This window comes from Anolis sagrei, chromosome 8 (genome assembly GCF_037176765.1).
Source record: "Anolis sagrei isolate rAnoSag1 chromosome 8, rAnoSag1.mat, whole genome shotgun sequence".
Classification (NCBI taxonomy): domain Eukaryota; kingdom Metazoa; phylum Chordata; class Lepidosauria; order Squamata; family Dactyloidae; genus Anolis; species Anolis sagrei.
The window spans coordinates 5,516,763-5,537,258 of record NC_090028.1 but is presented as its reverse complement, the minus strand read 5'-3'; the positions used below and the strand labels follow the sequence as shown (position 1 = coordinate 5,537,258).

General features: G+C 46.0%; 1 protein-coding gene across 1 annotated transcript; it reads left to right on the top strand.

Annotated features, from left to right (window-relative positions):
• Window positions 1-8,848: 8,848 nt before the first annotated feature.
• LOC132783199 (C-C motif chemokine 5-like) lies at window positions 8,849-19,930 on the top strand. The gene is made up of 3 exons (XM_060788290.2): window positions 8,849-9,544; window positions 15,319-15,439; window positions 19,394-19,930. Exons 1-3 carry the CDS (start codon window positions 9,478-9,480, stop codon window positions 19,485-19,487), a joined length of 282 nt encoding a protein of 93 aa, XP_060644273.2. The 5' UTR covers window positions 8,849-9,477; the 3' UTR covers window positions 19,488-19,930.
• The last annotated feature ends 566 nt before the right edge of the window (window positions 19,931-20,496 follow it).

The window sequence follows — 20,496 nt, the reverse complement described above, 5'->3', positions numbered from 1 at the left end:
CCAAAACTGACTGGTTGAACCATACTTTAGTACTGGCCTAAGGGCATTACCATACTTGAGAGTAGTAGGCCAGCTGATGGGCCTGGGATGCCAATAATCAAGGCAACTACACCACTGTTTTTCTAGGCATGCATCCAGAAGATGCATGAAATAGCTAAGTTTGTGAAATGATTTCTAGTTTCCAAATCTTACTTACTTACTTTTTTACTTAGGCGATCCCTCGCTTTCTGAAGATGATTGTCTTCCAACATTCTTGTGGGTCCGTATGTGGCTGTGGAGCCCTCTTCTTGCTCTGCATCTTCTACCGCAGTGAGGGCATTGGTTTCCAGGTGGAAGGCGGTCTCGGTCGGGGTTGGCTTGACACGCCTTCCTCTTGGCACGCTTCTCCCTTTCGCCCTCCATTCGTGCCTCTTCAAATTCTGCAGCACCGCTGGTCACAGCTAACCTCCAGCTGGAGCGGTCAAGGGCCAGGGCTTTCCAGTTCTCAGTGTCTATGCCAGAATTTGTAAGGTTGGCTTTGAGCCCATCTTTAAACCTCTTTTCCTGCCCACCAACATTCCGTTTTCTGTTATTGAGTTCGGAGTAGAGCAACTGCTTTGGGAGACGGTGGTCAGGCATCTGGACAGCAGAGTTGATGGCGGAGGACCATCGCTTCAATGCTGGTGGTCTTTGCTTCTTCCAGCATGCTGAGGTTTGTCCACCTGTCTTCCCAAGAGATTTGCAGGATTTTCCGGAGGCAGCGCTGATGGAATCGTTCCAGGAGTTGCATGTGATGTCTGTAGACAGTCCACATCTCACAGGCATATAGCAAGGTTAGGAGGACAATAGCTTTATAAACAAGCACCTTGGTCTCCCTACGGATGTCCCGATCCTCAAACACTCTCTGCTTCATTCGGAAGAACAGTTAAGGGAATGGATTGGGAGTGAGATCCGTCCAGTTTGTTGGAGACTTTTGAGAGCTGGGTTAGTCCAGATACGCAAATCACTCCATATGTTAAGGGACAACGCTGAGATCCACCCAAAGGTATTAACAGGGACATACACAACACAGACCCAAGACATTTTGCTGCCTGAGGTGCCCCAACTGCCCCATTCCACATGCAGAAGCTGACTGGTTGAAAGGCCTAAGGGCATTACCACACTTGAGAGTAATAGGCCAGTTGATGCCAATAATCAAGGCAACTACATCACTGTTTTTCTAGGCATGCATCCAGAAGATGATGCCAACTGAAATAGCTAAGTTTGTGAAATGATTTCTAGTTTCCAAATCACAACCTCGTGCTGGATAGTAAGTGTCTCAGAAGCAAGCAAAATACAGCAGTCCTTTCACAGCAAAAGCACACTTCAGCCCGTCTATCAGCAGAGTCCAGCTGCTAACATCTGACCTTATCTACACGCTGTTTAGTAAACTCACAGATTCAGGTTTTCATCCAAAATATCTTCACCATTGCAATATATACAAATGTACAATTCGGGTATGCAGATCCACTTTCAGGCTTGTCCTTACAACTGATCAGATCCTCAGGGAGTCACATACAGAATTAGACAGATACTCACAATGAGTCATGGAGGAGAGAGAAAGGTGGAACATTTCATCCTCCTTTTATAGCCACCTGCTGATAGGTCATCAATAAGGGACAATGGCTGATGCAAGCCCTTTGCAATCACCCTCACATGGTCATGACGCAGCCATTACCACACTCCTTTAGGTATTGCATCATGACATTCACGGTCATTACCCAGGTGGTATCAATATTCCACATGTTCATCAAACAGTATTTTTATAACGTAGGTGGAGGTTAAGATCACCAGAAACAAACCCATAAGGGCATTAGAGGTGTCCAATTTACTATCCACCTCCCAAGATCTAAGTATATCTGTCCCTTTCTGTTGTTGAAGGCAGGGGCGGCTCGTCCATTACGCGAGCTAAGCGGTCGCAGAACACTTTTTTTTGCCAGGGGCGCAGAGGCGCCTCTGTAAATGCCCCTCGACCACCACTTGAGGGGCACCCCCTCAGCTCACAACAGCCCTAGCAGTCCGGGGGGAGCCTCGGCTTTCTTGCCTCGCTGCCGGGCGATGCTCTTCCCAAAGGGGCCGGGCCCTTGAGCCTCGCCTAGCCCCTCTCGTTCCTGCTCCACCCGGCCACCGAGTGCGCGAGCAGAGTGGGTGCTCAATCGTTCTCCGTGTTCGATCCCTTCCCCATGACCGGCTCCCTTTCCCGATCCCCCGGCGCTCCACCCGCCTCCTCTCCTCTCCCCAATCCGCGGATGGGCCAAGGGGCGGAGCCGTCGCGCCTGGCCCGCTTCGGGTCCAGAGGCATGTCTGAAGACCCCAGCGTGCGCACCAAAAGTCGCCTCTTCTCCTGACTTTCTCTTCAGCCATTGGGACCGAGAGAGAGAGAGAGAGAGAGAGAGAGAGAGCCCCTCCGGGTGGAGGTATCTCCCACCTCCGCTCTCGCCTTTGTTTTTGCGCCTACCTTCAGGAAAAGTGGGCATCTCCACCTCTCTCTCTCTCTTGGTCCCAATGGCTGAGGAGAAAGTCAGGAGAAGAGGTGACTTTTGGTGCACACGCCGGGGTCTTCAGGCACGCCTCCGGACCCAAAGCGGGCCGGGCAAGGGAGCAAGTGCGGCAAGTGTAGTTACTGGGATGTCTAGTTCACCTACAATCAAAGAGCATTCTGAACTCCACCAATGATGGAATTGAACCAAATATGGCACACAGAACTCCCACGATGAACAGAAAAAATATATCAATGATTGGTTGGGGGGGGGGGGTGCGCCAAAATACTGTTTGCTTACCGTTGAAAATTACCTAGGGCCGCCTCTGGTTGAAGGACTGGAAGAGGGTGCTCCATCTTCTCAGACCAATGGACCACCATCTCCATAGGTAGATGGCATTTCCAACAATGGCAACACATGCATGCAGAAGATGTACGATGCAGGCAGAGCTAATGATTCCCAACAACAGATGTATTGCACATTGGGGTTGTACATTATGTGCTGTTAGCGGTGTTTGCTTGTTATACATCATGCATTGTAGCTGCGCATTTCACCATGCTATCTAGTCATGTGGTACAGTGTTGCTATTCTGCACAGGGATTGCACAGTGCTGGAATCCAGCAGGATTCTTGTTACAGGAGTTTGCCTTGGACTTGAAAATAAATGTACCGTTTGCTTTGTGGCTGAGCCAGGAAGAAAGCATTGCAATGTTATGTCGGAATCAGATGACCCAAAATGATGCACCTTTTGTATGTACTTATGCACTTTTGTTGTCTACCCCTTGCCGTTTTCTTGATGTGTTTTCAATTTCAGATTGCCCCGTTGTTGATTTATATTTTATTAAAAAAAAGAGTAACAAACCAATTCTGAACTTGTGTCATCCTTTGCAAGTGCAAATCGGAATTAGGACACCCAACCAAATGGAACGGTCCAAACTGGACTATTGCAATGCGTTCTACGTGGGGTTGCCCTTGAAGACGGCCTGGAAGTTTGGACTGGTACAACGGTCGGCAGCCAGGATCCTTACTGGAGCAAACTATAGGGAGCATACAACACACCTATTATAACAGCTTCATTGGCTGCTGATAAGTTGCCGAAGGTGTTTAGAGTGGCTTGTAGGTCTTTTTCTGAATGCGCACAGATGACATTGTCATTAGTATACTGGAGTTCTATAACAGATGTTGTTGTAACCTTGGTTTTGGCTTTCAGTCTGCTGAGGTTGAATAGCTTGCCATCTGTCTGATAGATGATTTCCACTCCGGTGGGAAGCTTCCTATCAACAAGATGAAGTACTTACTTACTTAGGCGATCCCTCGCTTTCCGAGGATGATTGTCTTCCAATATTCTTGTGGGTCCGTATGTGGCTGTGGAGCCCTATTCTTGCTCTGCATCTTCTTCCGCAGTGAGGGCATTGGTTTCCAGGTGGAAGGCGGTCTCGGCCGGGGTTGGCTTGACGCGCCTTCCTCTTGGCACGTTTCTCTTTTTCACCCTCCACTCGTGCCTCCTCAAATTCTGCAGCACTGCTGGTCACAGCTGACCTCCAGCTGGAGCGGTCAGGGGCCAGGGCTTCCCAGTTCTCAGTGTCTATGCCAGAGTTTTTAAGGTTGGCTTTGAGCCCATCTTTAAATCTCTTTTCCTGTCCACCAACATTCCGTTTTCTGTTCTTGAGTTCGGAGTAGAGCAGCTGCTTTGGGAGATGGTGGTCGGGCATCCGGACAACATGGCCGGTCCAGTGGAGTTGGTGGCGGAGGACCATCGCTTCAATGCTGGTGGTCTTTCCTTCTTCCAGCACGCTGACGTTTGTCCGCTTGTCTTCCCAAGAGATTTGCAGGATTTTCCGGAGGCAGCGCTGATGGAATCGTTCCAGGAGTTGCATGTGACGTCTGTAGACAGTCCACGTCTCACAGGCATAGAGCAGGGTTGGGAGGACAATAGCTTTATAGACAAGCACCTTGGTATCCCTATGGATGTCTCGGTCCTCAAACACTCTCTGCTTCATTCGGAAAAATGTTGCGCTCGCAGAGCTCAGGCGGTGTTGTATTTCGGTGTCAATGTTGACTTTGGTGGAGAGGTGGCTGCCAAGGTAGCGGAAATGATCAACATTTTCTAATGTTACACCTTTAAGCAGTATCACTGGCATTGGAAAGGGGTTGGCTGGTGACTGCTGGAAGAGCACTTCGGTTTTCTCGATGTTCAGTGACAGGCCGAGTTTCTCGTATGCTTCTGCAAAGGTGTTTAGAGTGGCTTGTAGATCTTCTTCTGAATGCGCACAGATGACGTTGTCATCAGCATACTGGAGTTCTATAACAGATGTTGTTGTAACCTTGGTTTTGGCTTTCAGTCTGCTGAGGTTGAATAGCTTGCCATCTGTCCGATAGATGATTTCCACTCTGGTGGGAAGCTTCCCATCAACAAGGTGAAGTATCATAGCGATGAAGATGGAGAATAGAGTTGGGGCAATAACACATACTGGGATATTCACGCATTATTCACCAATACATCACACAGTCCTAGACACTTGGGAAGTGTCCGACATGTGATCCAATTCAACAGCCTGCTGAGGACATATCTTGTTGTGTTTCAAATAATAATAACAACAATAACAACAACTTTGGGAGACTCTCCTCTCTCTCACTTTCCTCCAACGGTGACGGGGAAGCCGCAAGAGGGTGAGGGCAATGGTCCTTCCTTCCTTCCTTCCTTCCTTCCTTCCTTCCTTCCTTCCTTCCTTCTCTCCATCGATGGAGAGAAGGACTAATAACTGTGCCATTGCTCTCAGTCCACAGGAAGTGGGTCAGGGAAAACCTTTAATGAACATGCCTTGTAGTATGTAATGCATCCATATATTTATAGGCTTCATTGATTTATTTATTTATTTTGCTTATATACCGCAGTTCTCAGCCCGGGGGCGACTCACAGCGGTGTACAACATAGAAACAGGTTCAAATTCAAGACACAATCTAAAATAATCAATCTAGCATTAACCAAAAACATCATCATCAAAAACATCATCAATAATACAAAAGCCATTCCACGTCGTCTCATCGTCTAAACCACAATCCAGTATCATTTTCCGTTGTTCCATTCCTGTCGTCATTACCAATTATTGCACTTCTTGTTCGAACGCTTTCTTGAACAGCCAGGTCTTTAATTTCCTGCGGAATATCAACAGGGAAGGGGCCTGTCTGATGTCCACAGCAGAGGAGCCACCACCGAGAAGGCCCTATCTCTCATCCCCGCCAGGCGTGCCTGTGAGGCAGGCAGGATCGAGAGCAGGGCCTCTGCGGATGATCTCAAAGTCCTGGTGGGCTCATAGGTCGAGATGCGGTCGGAAAGGTATCTTGGGCCGGAACCGTTTAGGGCTTTATAGGCCAACGCCAGCACCTTGAATTGAGCCCGGTAGCAAATCGGCAGCCAGTGGAGCTGGTACAACAAGGGTGTTGTATACTCCCTGCGTCCCGCTCCTGTTAGTAACATGGCTGCCGCACGTTGGACCAATTGAAGCTTCCGGGCCGTCTTCAAGGGCAACCCCATGTAGAGAGTGTTGCAGTAGTCTAAGCGGGATGTAACCAGAGCGTGGACTACCGTGGCCAAGTCAGACTTCCCGAGGTACGGGTGCACCTGGCGCACGAGCCTAAGCTGTGCAAATGCTCCCCTGGTCACCGCCAAGACCTGGGGTTCCAGGCTCAGCGATGAGTCCAGGGTCACACCCAAGCTGCGAACCTGCGTCTTCAAGGGGAGTGCGACCCCATCCAGCACGGGCTGTAACCCTATGCCCTGTTCGGCCTTGCGACTGACCAGGAGTACCTCTGTCTTGTCTGGATTCAGGCTGATTGCACCTTCTCTTCTAAAGATTATTATTATTATTATTATTATTATTTTACTGACATAGTGTGTCACAGCAAATGAGATATGTATATGCTGGATTTCATATCACAAACTGAACATTTTCCAAGCGTCTAGGACTGTGTGATGTATTATGATATGTATTATATAGGAAAGAGATTGAAAGATGGGCTGAAAGCCAACCTTAAAAACTGTGGCATAGACACTGAGAACTGGGAAGCCTTGGCCCTTGAGTGTGCCACTTGGAGGTCAGCTGTGACCAGCAGTGCTGTGGAGTTTGACGAGGCACGAATGGAGGGCAAAAGAGAGAAACGTGCCAAGAGGAAGGCACGTCAAGCCAACCCCGACCGGGACTGCCTTCCACCTGGAAACCAATGCCCTCACTGTGGGAGAAGATGCAGATCAAGAAGACGGCTACACAGTCATCACGGACCCACACACAGAAACCGACCTTGGTGGACCATCATCCTTGGACCACGAGGGATCACCTAAGTTATTTATTTATTCATTTTATCATGTCATCAGCATCCAGAAATTTGTATTACATTTTTAACAAAGACAAACAAACAGACAAAACACAGAATTTGCAAACTTGGAAGTTGATTAAATGTCCTTTGACCAGTATCTGGCCCCTTGGAGTGCCTCTGGTGTTGCTGCAAGAAAGTCCTCCATTGTGCATGTGGCAGGGCTCAGGGTGCATTGCAGCAGGTGGTCAGTGGTTGGCTCTTCTCCACACTCGCATGTTGTGGATTCCACTTTGTGGCCCCATTTCTTGAGGTTGGCTCTGCATCTCATGGTGCCACAGCGCAGTCTGTTCAGCACCTTCCAAGTCGCCCAGTTTTCTGTGTGCCCAGGAGGGAGTCTCTCATTTGGTATCAGCCATTGGTTGAGGTTCTGGGTTTGAGCCTGCCACTTTTGGACTCTCACTTGCTGGGGTGTTCCAGCAAGTGTCTCTGTAGATCTTAGAAAACTATGTCTTGATTTAAGTCGTTGACGTGCTGGCTGATACCCAAACAGGGGATGAGCTGGAGATGTCACTGCCTTGGTCCTTTCACTATTGGCTGCTACTTCCCGGCGGATGTCAGGTGGTGCAAAACCAGCTAAGCAGTGTAATTTCTCCAGCGGTGTAGGGCGCAGACAACTCATGGTAATGCGGCATGCCTCATGAAGAGCTACATCCACTTTTTTAGTGTGGTGAGATGTGTTCCACACTGGGCATGCATACTCAGCAGCAGAGTAGCATAGTGCAAGGGCAGATGTCTTCACTGTGTCTGGTTGTGATCCCCAGGTTGTGCCAGTCAGCTTTCGTAAGATATTGTTTCTAGCGCCTACTTTTTGTTTGATGTTCAGGCAGTGCTTCTTGTAGGTCAGAGACGGTCCAGAGTGACTCTCAGGTAGTTGGGTGTGCTGCAATGCTCCAGTGGGATTCCTTCCCAGGTAATGATCCTCAGAGCTCGGGATGCTTGTCTGTTCTTAAGGTGAAAGGCACATGTCTGTGATTTAGATGGATTAGGGATCAGCTGGTTTTCCCTGGAATAGGCAGTAAGAGCACCTAGAGCTTCGGAGAGCTTCTGTTCAACCATCTCAAAGCTCCTTGCTTGAGCAGTAATGGCACCATTACTATCGCCTAAGTAAGTAAGTAAGTAAGTAAGTATTACTTGGCAAGGAAACTAGTCCAATGTGGGCTAGGCAAAACTACGGTGAGGTGGATCTGTAATTGGTTAAATGGACGAACCCAGAGGGTGATTCTCCCCAAGGCTTCCTCTTCATCCTGGAAAGAAGTGACGAGTGGAGTGCCATCAGGAGGGTTCCGTCCTGGGCCCGGTCCTGTTCAACATCTTTATTAATGACTTAGATGAAGGGTTAGAAGGCAGGATCATCAAGTTTGCAGACGACACCAAATTGGGAGGGAGAGCCAAGACTCCAGAGGACAGGAGCAGGATTCAAAACGATCTTGACAGATTAGAGAGATGAATGGCCAAAACTAACACAATGAAGTTCAACAGGGACAAATGCAAGATACTCCACTTTGGCAGGAAGAACGAAATGCAAAGATACAGAATGGGGGACGATGATGCCTGGCTCGAGAGCAGTATGTGTGAAAAAGATCTTGGAGTCCTCGTGGACAACAAGTTAAACATGAGCCAACAATGTGATGTGGCGGCAAAAAAAGCCAATGGGATTTTGGCCTGCATCAATAGGAGCATAGTGTCTAGATCCAGGGAAGTCATGCTCCCCATGCTCTATTCTGCTCTGGTTAGACCACACCTGGAATATTGTGTCCAATTCTGGGCACCACAATTCAAGAGAAATATTGACAAGCTGGAATGTGTCCAGAGGAGGGCGACTAAAATGATAAAAGGTCTGGAGAACAAGCCCTATGAGGAGCGGCTAAAGGAGCTGGGCATGTTTAGCCTGAAGAAGAGAAGGCTGAGAGGGGATATGATAGCCATGTATAAATATGTGAGAGGAAGCCACAGGGAGGAGGGAGCAAGCTTGTTTTCTGCTTCCTTGGAGACTAGGACGCGGAACAATGGCTTCAAACTACAAGAGAGGAGATTCCATCTGAACATGAGGAACTTCCTGACTGTGAGAGCCGTTCAGCAGTGGAACTCTCTGCCCTGGAGTGTGGCGGAGGCTCCTTCTTTGGAAGCTTTTAAACAGAGGCTGGATGGCCATCTGTCAGGGGTGATTTGAATGCAATATTCCTGCTTCTTGGCAGAATAGGGTTGGACTGGATGGCCCATGAGGTCTCTTCCAACTCTTTGATTCTATGAAATCATCATCATCTTCATCTTTCCAACATGAGAGTCAAGTCTAGTTTCACTTCTTGAGAGGAGACCAATTGTGTGGGCAGATATAGAGACTCTTCGCTCATGAGCCGCTGGACATTTTTCCTAGGAAATGAGAAGTGAGACCTTCTGTTTTCACTGAAAGTGACATTTGGTGACATTTCCATTGAAGCGCGGCTCCACCGTGGGTAGAAGATGTTTGGGATATTCTCCGAAATGTCAGGTGGGAGGGAAAAGAGAACACTGTCCGGTATATTAATGGCCGGAGTCGGTCCAAAGAGACACACGATCCAGCTTCATCTTAGAAGGAAGAGAAAGGAAAGAGAGAGAAGACACCCGCCATGGCCGCTCTGAAGACAGCTCTCGTCATCGCCTTCATCCTGGCTCTTTCTTATCAACACATCGCAGGTCAGTGAGAGGCATTTCCCTCTAATAGGAAAAATGCTAGGATACCTATGATTTATAAAGTACTAGCCATCCCCTGCCAGGTGTTGCTGTGGCCCAGTCTGGTGATCTGGAAAATAAAATAATGAGAAAGTGTTGGTTTCTAATATATATAATTCCTTTCTGCTTGTGCGTAAACAGTATTTTTTTGCTGTTTCTTTGTCAGTGTTGATGTGGAGAGTGTCTGGTTTGCCTACTCTGGAACATGCAATATATGATTGTCCTTCTTTAGGGGTCATTTTCAGATCTATGATACTATATCTCACTCTCTGTGAATCCTATCTATCTATCTATCTATCTATCTATCTATCTATCTATCTTCTTATCTATCTCTATCTATCTATCTATCTATCTATCTATCTATCTTCCTATCTATCTATCTATCTATCTATCTATCTATCTATCTGTCTGTCTTCCTATCTATCTTTCTTTCTATCTATCTATCTATCTATCTATCTATCTATCTATCTACCTATCTATCTATCTATCTATCTTCCTATCTATCTATCTATCTATCTATCTATCTATCTATCTATCTATCTATCTATCTATCTATCTCTATCTATAATCTATCTTCCTATCTATCTTCCTATCTATCTATCTATCTATCTATCTATCTATCTATCTATCTATCTATCTATCTTCCTATCTATCTATCTATCTATCTATCTATCTATCTATCTATCTATCTATCTATCTTCCTATCTTCCTATCTGTCTTCCTGTCTGTCTGTCTGTCTATCTATCTATCTATCTATCTATCTATCTATCTATCTATCTTCCTATCTCTCTACCTACCTCTATCTATCTATCTATCTATCTATCTTCCTATCTATCTATATCTATCTATCTATCTATCTATCTATCTATCTATCTATCTATCTATCTATCTTCCTATCTATCTATCTTCCTATCTATCTATCTATCTATCTATCTATCTATCTATCTTCCTATCTATCTTCCTATCTATCTTCCTATCTATCTATCTATCTATCTATCTATCTATCTATCTATCTATCTATCTATCCATCCATCCATCCATCTATCTCTATCTCTATCTATCTATCTATCTATCTATCTATCTATCTATCTATCTATCTATCTTCCTATCTATCTATCTATATCTATCTATCTATCTATCTATCTATCTATCTATCTATCGATCGATCGATCGATCTTCCTATCTATCTTCCTATCTTCCTATCTATCTATCTATCTATCTATCTATCTATCTATCCATCCATCCATCCATCCATCCATCCATCCATCTCTATCTATCTATCTATCTATCTATCTATCTATCTATCTATCGTCTATCTATATGGCTGGATGGCTCTTTGTCAGGAGGGCTTTGTTTACGTTTTCTTGCCCTGATGAAGGAAGTTGGACTGGATGGCCTTAAATATTTTTTGTTGGTCATGGGGGTTCTGTGTGGGAAGTTTGCCCCAATTCTGTAGTTCAGTTGGTTCAGAATGCTCTTTGATTGTAAGTGAACTATAAATCCCAGTAACTACAACTCCTAAATGTCAAGGTCTGTTTTCCCCAAACTCCATCTGTGTTCATATTTGGGCATATGGAATATTCATGCCAAGTTTGGTCCAGACCCATCCTTGTTTGAGTACACAGTGCCCTCTGGATGTAGGTGAACTACTACTCCCAAACTCAAGGCCAATGCCCACCAGTCCCTTATACTGTTTTATGTTGGTCATGGGAGTCATGTGTGCCACGTTTGGTTCAATTCCATCATTCCCTTCTCACCTCTCAGGGGACTCAGGGCGGATTACAATGTACATATACATGGCAAACATTCAATGCCATAGATACACAACATATATGGACAGACATAGAGGCAATTTCACATTCCAGCTTTTCTTGATGGTATTTTGGCCACCAGGGGAGATGTCTCTTCACCAACCATTTGTGACACAGATGGAGTACTTCCTTGTTCTTTGCATGCTTGCTGGAGATTTTTATGACCTCATAAATTAAATTAATTTCCCTCCCCGCATAAGCGGTACCTAAATTTCCTACTTGACAGATATCACAGTCTTTCGGGCTGCAAAGATCGACAGCAAGCTACACAAAATTGGTCAGAAGCTCACTCCGACCCGGGCTGGCTTCAAACTCATGACCTTGTGGTCAATAGTGATCTTAATGCGGCTGACTCCCAGCTAACTGCGCCACAGTCTGGGTGCTTGATATATAGGCGTAGACCTTGCTATATGGGAGTTGTAGTTGCTGGGATTTATAGTTCACCTACAATCAAAGAGCTTTCTGGCCACTTGGAGTGCTTCTGGTGTTGCTGCAAGAAGGTCCTCCATTGTGCATCATGTGGCAGGGCTCAGGTTGCATTGCAGCAGGTGGTCAGTGGTTTGCTCTTCTCCACACTCGAATGTCGAGGATTCCACTTTGTGGCCCCATTTCTTGAGGTTGGCTCTGCATCTCGTGGTGCCAGAGCGCAGTCTGTTCAGTGCCTTCCAAGTCGCCCAGTCTTCTGTGTGCCCAGGGGGGAGTCTCTCATTTGGTATCAGCCATTGGTTGAGGTTCTGGGTTTGAGCCTGCCACTTTTGGATTCTCGCTTGCTGAGGTGTTCCGGTGAGTGTCGCTGTAGATCTTAGAAAACTATGTCTAGATTTAAGTCGTTGACATGCTGGCTGATACCCAAACAGGGGATGAGCTGGAGATGTCTCTGCCTTGGTCCTTTCACTACTGGCTGCTACTTCCCGGCGGATGTCAGGTGGTGCAATACTGACTAAACAGTGTAATTTCTCCAGTGGTGTGGGGCGCAGACACCCTGTGATAATGCGGCATGTCTCATTAAGAGCCACATCCACTGTTTTAGTGTGGTGAGATGTGTTCCACACTGGGCATGCATGCTCAGCAGCAGAGTAGCATAGCGCAAGGGCAGATGTCTTCACTGTGTCTGGTTGTGATCCCCAGGTTGTGCCAGTCAGCTTTCGTATGATATTGTTTCTAGCACCCACTTTTTCCTTGATGTTCAGGCAGTGCTTCTTGTAGGTCAGGGCACGGTCCAGAGTGACTCCCAGGGATTTGGGTGCACTGCAATGCTCCAGTGGGATTCCTTCCCAGGTCATCCTCAGAGCTCGGGATGCGTGTCTGTTCTTGAGAGGAAAGGCACATGTCTGTGTTTTAGATGGATTAGGGATCACCTGGTTTTCCCTGTAATAGGCAGTAAGAGCACCTAGAGCTTCGGAGAGCTTCTGTTCTACCGTCTCAAAGCTCCCTGCTTGAGCAGTAATGGCATGATCATCAGCATAGATGAAACTCTCTGTCCCTTCTGGTGGCTGGTCATTTGTGTAGTATAGTGCAATATAGTAATATACATAATATTGATATTGTACAATGCTAATAATATAATATATTGTATGAAAATATATCTTGTAAGCCGCTCTGAGTCCCCTTTGGGGTGAGAAGGGTGGCATATAAATGCCGCAAACAAACAAACAAATAAATAAAGTGGTATTGACAGGTTCTAACTGGGGTGCAAAAGACCCCCACTCCAGACAAGTTGAAAAATTCCAACTGGTTAGAGAAAGTAAAATATAGATGTTGATGTGTGGAATTAGCTTTTGACCTCCCAACTTAGACTTATTGACCCATAACTCTCCTTTCAGCTGCAATTTTAAGATTCAACTAAAAGAGAGAGCAATGTTTACAACAGATGGGCCACCAACAAAAAAGCTCTCCAAAGGAGGAAACAAACCAAATAAACCTTGGCCAAGATCCTACCATGATGTCTACTTGTTGCAACTTGATGGCTCCATAGCTACATTGCAGAAACACAACAAAAGTGAATTGTGCAATTGTGCAAAAGGGCTGTGAGGTTCGTTCTCGAGTTTTGTGTTTGGACACGTCTTGAGGATTGCGCAATGTATATTATTGCCATTCTTGATCAGACTGTGATACATCAATCAGCTTTGCCATTGCGTCATGGAAATGTGTATGTTGCAATCTCATGGCAGCCTGTTGTTGTTGTTGTTCTGCGCTTTCGAGTCATTTCCAACTTGTAGCGACCCCAAACGGAACTCAGTTGTATGTTTTCTTGGTGAGATGAGCTCCAGATTAGATTGTCTTCTTCTGACGCTGAGGGAGTGTGACCTGCCCAAGGTTCCCTACTGGGTTTCCAAAGCAGAGCAGCAATTCAGACCTTGGTCTCCGGAGTCCAACACACAAAACCACATTGAATCTCGAACAGGCATGACATAACTCAGTACAATTTTGGGCACAGCTAAGGCTATCTGACAGTTCTATCCTCTTTTCCTTCTCTCTTGTAGTAGCAGTAGTAGTAGTAGTAGTAGTTTGCATGCTGGTCGCTTCTGTGTGGTCGTGCCATTACTGCTCAAGCAGGGAGCTTTGAGACTGTAGAACAGAAGCTCTCCGAAGCTCTAGGTGCTCTTACTGCCTACTACAGGGAAAACCAACTGATCCCTAATCCATCCAAAACACAGACATGTGCCTTTCATCTCAAGAACAGAGAAGCATCCTGAGCTCTGAAGATCACCTGGGAAGGAATCCCTCTGGAGCATTGCAGCACACCCAAATACCTGGGAGTCACTCTGGACCGTGCTCTGACCTACAAGAAGCACTGCCTGAACATCAAGCAAAAAGTGGGTGCTAGAAACAATATCATAAGAAAGCTGATTGGCACAACCTGGGGATCACAACCAGATACAGTGAAGACATCTGCCCTTGCGCTGTGGTACTCTGCTGCTGAGTATGCATGCCCAGTGTGGAACACATCTCACCACACTAAAACAGTGGATGTGGCTCTTAATGAGACATGCCGCATTATCATGGGGTGTCTGCGCCCTACACCACTGCTTAGCCGGTATTGCACCACCGCCGGGAAGTAGCAGCCAATAGTGAAAGGACCAAGGCAGAGACATCTCCAGCTCATCCCCTGTTTGGGTATCAGCCAGCACGCCAACGACTTAAATCTAGACATAGTTTTCTAAGATCTACAGAGACACTCGCTGGAACACCTCAGCAAGCGAGAGTCCAAATGTGGCAGGCTCAAACCCAGCACCTCAACCAATGGCTGATACCAAATGAGAGACTCCCTCCTGGGCACACAGAGGACTGGGTGACTTGGAAGGCATTGAACAGACTGCGCTCTGGCACCACGAGATGCAGAACCAACCTTCAGAAATGGGGCTACAAAGTGGAATCCTCGACATGCGAGTGTGGAGAAGAGCGAACCACTGACCACCTGCTGCAATGCAACCTGAGCCCTGCCACATGCACAATGGAGGACCTTCTTGCAGCAACACCAGAGGCACTCCAAGTGGCCAGATACTGGTCAAAGGACATTTAACCAGCTACCAAACTCACAAGTTGTGTATTTTTCTGTTTGTTTGCTTTGTTCTGTTAGACTGGCTGCTCTGACACGAGAAATAAATAAAAAAATAGTAGTAGTAGTAGTAGTAGTAGTGTGCTTTCAATTCATTTCCAACTTGCAGTGACCCAAAGCAGAACTTGATTGTAAGGTTCCTTGATGGGATGAGCTCCAGATTAGATTCCCTTCCTCTGAAACTGAGGGAGTATGACCTGCTCAAGTTTTCCCACTGGGTTTCGAAGGCAGAGCAGCAACACACATTGAATCTCAAACAGACATGATATAACTCAGTTCGACTTTGGACACGCCTAAAGTTACCCGTTTCCATTGCACTTCTGTATTCTAATATTGCCCTCTTTTTCTTCTTGCCTCCTCTCCGTTAGCCATGTGTCCCAGCTGTCCCAAGGAGTGTTGCTTTGGATTTCACTCCGGGAATCCTCTTCGCGCCAGCAACGTCTTATCTTACTACAGGACGGACCCTGAATGCAACCTGGAAGCTGTGGTGTAAGTATAGAAAACGCCTCCTTTCCCCGTAATGTTCAACATTTATTTATCGTGTCAGTATCAACCAGACAATTGTATTACATTTTTAACAAATTTTTAACAAACAGACAAAACACAAAGTTTGCAAGCTTGGTAGTTGATTAAATGTCCTTTGACCAGAATCTGGCCACTTGGAGTGCCTCTGGGGTTGCCGCAAAAAGGTTCTCCATTGTGCATGTGGCAAGGCTCAGGTTGCATTGCAGCCGGTGGTCAGTGGTTTGCTCCTCTCCGCACTCGCATGTCGTGGATTCCACTTTGTGTCCCCATTTCTGAAGGTTGGCTCTGCATCTCGTGGTGGCAGAGCGCAGTCTGTTCAGCGCCGTCCAAGTCGCCCAGTCTTCTGTGTGCCCAGGGGGGAGTCTCTCATTTGGTATCAGCCATTGATAGAGGTTCTGGGTTTGAGCCTGCCACTTTTGGACTCTCGCTTGCTGGGGTGTTCCAGCGAGTTTCTCTGTAGATCAGGGGTCCTCAAACTTTTTAAACCGGGGGCCGGTTCACTGTCCCTCAGACCGATGGAGGGCCGGACTATAGTTTTTTTTAAAAAAAATTAAAGAAATCCTCTGCACATTGCTGATATCTTATTTTGTGTTGTGGAAGGGCCCTTAGAGGGAGGGGGTTCTTTCTTGCTCTCTTTAGGCAGTAGAGAATGGGAAATTTTCCTATTTCTAGTCTGACCAAAAATCTGGCTACCAGTATTTAAAAAACTCTAAAATTATAAGTGTAAATAAAGAACAACACTCAAACACAGGGGAACTCCAGACAAGAAATCAAGGCCAGCTAATCACCTCTCAACAAAGGATTCTCCCTAAAAACTGTCAGGCTATGAAATGGCAATCAAGGTGGCCAATTGAAGCATTCATACCTACCTCCAACAGACAAGAGTTCTTTCTCCCACCCTGGATCTTCCACAATTTTCCTGGTTAAAGGTTTTCCTCTGACATGAAGTCCAGTCGTGTCTGACTCTGGGGTGTGGTGCTCATCTGCATTTCTAAGTCGAAGAGCCGGCATTGTCCGTAGACACCTCCAAGGTCATGTGGCCAGCATGACTGCATGTAGCGCCGGGGCAGCCTACCTTGGCTGGCTCACGCTGTCCATCAGGCCTGACGGATAGCATGTGCCAGCCAACGGAAGGGCACTGTGTGTGTGTGGGGGGGGGGGGCGCGCTCCTCCTCCGCAGGCCGGATAAGTGCCCTTGGCGGTCTGGAAGTGGCCCGCGGGCCGTAGTTTGGGGACCCCTGCTGTAGATCTTAGAAAACTATGCCTTGATTTAAGTCATTGACATGCTGGCTGATACCCAAACAGGGGATGAGCTGGAGATGTCTCTGCCTTGGTCCTTTTACTATTGGCTGCTACTTCCCGGCGGATGTCAGGTGGTGCAATACCGGCTAAATAGTGTAATTTCCCCAGTGGTGTAGGGCACAGGCACCCCGTGATAATGCGGCATGTCTCATTAAGAGCCACATCCACTGTTTTAGCGTGGTGTGTTCCACACTGGGCATGCATACTCTGCAGCAGAGTAGCATAGCGCAAGGGCGGATGTCTTCACTGTGTCTGGTTGTGATCCCCAGGTTGTGCCAGTCAGCTTTCGTATGATATTGTTTTTAGCACCCACTTTTTGCTTGATGTTCAGGCAGTGCTTCTGTTCAACAAAGGAAGGTCTAATTTGGAGAGAGCAGGTGTCATGAATAACGTTTCAATAACTTTAAAGCATAGGTTCTTTTTATTGCAATTTCCAGTGTGAGAGGGTACATCAGATTACAGAAAAACATTTAGACAAAGAATGACATTATACACATTATTTGCAACGACATTGGATTCACAATTACATGGTTCACAAACAGACAAAGGAGAGGGTTGTTGTAGGTTTTTTCGGGCTATATGGCCATGGTCTAGAGGCATTCTCTCCTGACGTTTCACCTGCATGTATGGCAAGCATCCTCAGAGGTGAGTGAGGTCTGTTGGAACTAGGAAAGTGGGTTTATATATCTGTGGAATGACCCGGGTGGGACAAAGGACTCTTGTCTGCTGGAGCGAGGTGTGAATGTTTCAGCTGACCACCTTGATTAGCATTTGATGACCTAACAGTGCCTGGAGCAATCTTTTGTTGAGGGGTGATTAGATGTCCTTGTTTGTTTCCTCTCTGTTGTTGTGCTGTTGTAATTTTCCATGTTCCTGGTTTGAAAGTGTTATTTCCTGTTTAATTGTGCAGTCTTTACTTCGAAAGTAGTTGTTATAATCCAGAAACTTTGTTTTTGTGGCTGCCACAAACTCTGTTGAAGTGGTTGAGACGTGATGAGATACTCATTGACAAACTAGAGCAAAACGTGCTGTAGGATGTCACGTAAAAACAGAGTTTTGGGAGTTTAGTAAACTTTCCCCATGTTTTCATGACAGAACCAATTAGGAAATGACATTTGCAATCCAGGGACAAAAATCGTGTTAGTTAGTGTTATGTGAAACCACGGATAATAACCAAATGCATTAAATTTTCTGTCTTTTGGTCCCAACATACTATAGAGTTGCATTGAAGAACCTTGAGGTTCTTCAATGGTAGTGTTGGCACATATAATCCAGTTCAAAGCAGATTATGTGGACTTTCTGATTTGATAATCTGGATTATATGGCAGTCTAGAAGGAGCCTTAGAAGGCATCTCCTTCCAAGTTAAAGGTCCTCCAATGCAACCCCAACGCAGGTTGAGATATATGGCTTTTCCACTAATTCTTTGGTGGTGTAATGATTAAACCAATGTTTTTCAACCTGGGGGTTGGGACTCCTGGGGGGTCATGAGGGGATGTCAGAGGAGTCACCAAAAACCATCAGAAAATACAGTATTTTCTGTTGGTCATGGGGTGAAGTTTGGCCCAATTCTATCTTTGGTGTTGGCCATGGGAGTTCTGTGTGCCAAGTTTGATTCAATTCCATCATTGGTGGAGTTCAGAATGCCCTTTGATGGTAGGTGAACTATAAATCCCAGCAACTACAACTCCCCAATGTTAAGGTCTATTTTCCCCAAACTCCACCACTGTTCACAATTGGGCGTATTGAGTCTCCATGCCAAGTTTGGTCCCGATCCATCATTGTTTGAGTCTGCAGTGCTCTCTGGATGTAGGTGAACTACAACTCCAAAACTCAAGGTCAATGCCCATCAAGCCCTTCCAGTATTTTTTGTTGGCCATGGGAGTTCTGTGTGCCAAGCTTGATTCATCACTGGTGGAGTTCAGAATGCCCTTTGATGGTAGGTGAACTATAAATCCCAGCAACTACAGTTCCCCAATGTTAAGGTCTAATTTCCCCAAACTCCACCACTGTTCACAATTGGGCGTATTGAGTATCTATGCCAAGTTTGGTCCCGATCCATCATTGTTTGAGTCTGCAGTGCTCTCTGGATGTAGGTGAACTACAACTCCCAAACTCAAGGTCAATGTCCATCAAGCCCTTCCGGTATTTTCTCTTGACCATGGGAGTTCTGTGTGCCAAGTTTGATTCAATTCCATCGTTGGTGGAGTTCAGAATGCCCTTTGATTGTAGATGAACTATAAATCCCAGCAACTACAACTCCCTAATGTTAAGGTCTAATTTCCCCAAACTCCACCACTGTTCACAATTGGGCGTATTGAGTCTCCATGCCAAGTTTGGTCCCGATCCATCATTGTTTGAGTCTGCACTGCTCTCTGGATTTAGGTGGACTACAACTCCAAAACTCAAGGTCAATGCCCATCAAGCCCTTCCAGTATTTTCTGTTGGCCATGGGAGTTCTGTGTGCCAAGTTTGATTCAATTCCATGGTAAAACACCTGGGTGCCCCTGGACAACGTCCTTGCAGACAGCCAATTCCCTCACACCAGAAGCGACTTGCAGTTTCTCAAGTCGCTCCTCACACGAGAAAAATAATTCCTTTCTACTTTTCTCTTCTAGACTTGTCATGAAGAAAAACAACAAGCCGATCTGTGTGTCGCCGGAAGCGCGTTGGGTGAGAAGACTCTTGCCCAAGTTGCAAGAAACGAAGTAAGAAGGATGCCAAAGAAGCGGAGACGACAGAAAGGAGATCCCAAACGACAACCAAGCTGTGTATTTGGACTCTTCTATTGCGTTCCTTTTGCATTTCATGCTTTTCGCCACTAAGCGGTGAACAAACTCTACTACTGAATAGTTCGAGAGCACTGAAGACAATCTGAGCACTATATTTTCCTCTCTTTTTCCCCTCTGGGAATTGTAGTTTATGGGCAGCTTTATGTATTTTAATCTATAGTTAAAGGGACGGGAGACAATTGGTGGATTGTGTTGAGCGTTGCACTATGACTCTGGAGACCAGGGTTCAAATCCTAGCTCAGCCATGAAAACCCGTTGGGTGACTTTGGGCAAGTCACACTCTCTCAGCCTCAGAGGAAGGTGATACTAAGTGTATAAGCTAAAATAACAAATGCAAAAATAAAGCTCATTGTCTACAATATACATTTCTTGTCTCTGTTGTCATTGCCAACATCCAGGTCTTATAAATGCAACTGTTCTGTCCTAAAGCACCCAAAGTGGTAGGAGGTGTAGCTTTGCAAGGTCTTCTCTGCTGATGAGTGCTGGTGCTTCACCAAACTACAGCTCCCAGTATTCCAAAGCACTGAGCAATGGCAGTTAAAGTGGTGTCAAACTGCATTAATTCTACAGTGTAGATGCACCATTGGTGGTCTCTTAGGTCCTCTTATTCCATAGTCGCATTGAATGCAGTTTTATTTACATGCCAAGAGCTTGGAATTCTATTGAATTGCCCTGGAAGACATATCTATCTATCTATCTATCTATCATATTAGGGCTGGGCAACCACGGAAAAATTTGTTTCTAAACTCGTTTCGTTTTTAGGGGGTCCATTGCGTTTCGTTTTTTAAAAGAATTCCGAAATTTTCTTTTAAAAAATTTCGTTATTTACGAAATTTTGTAAATTTCGTAATTGATTCATTAATGGTGGACGCGATTGTGCAATACGCTAAAAAACCCTCCAAATGGGACAGGAGGAACTTCTGAAGCTT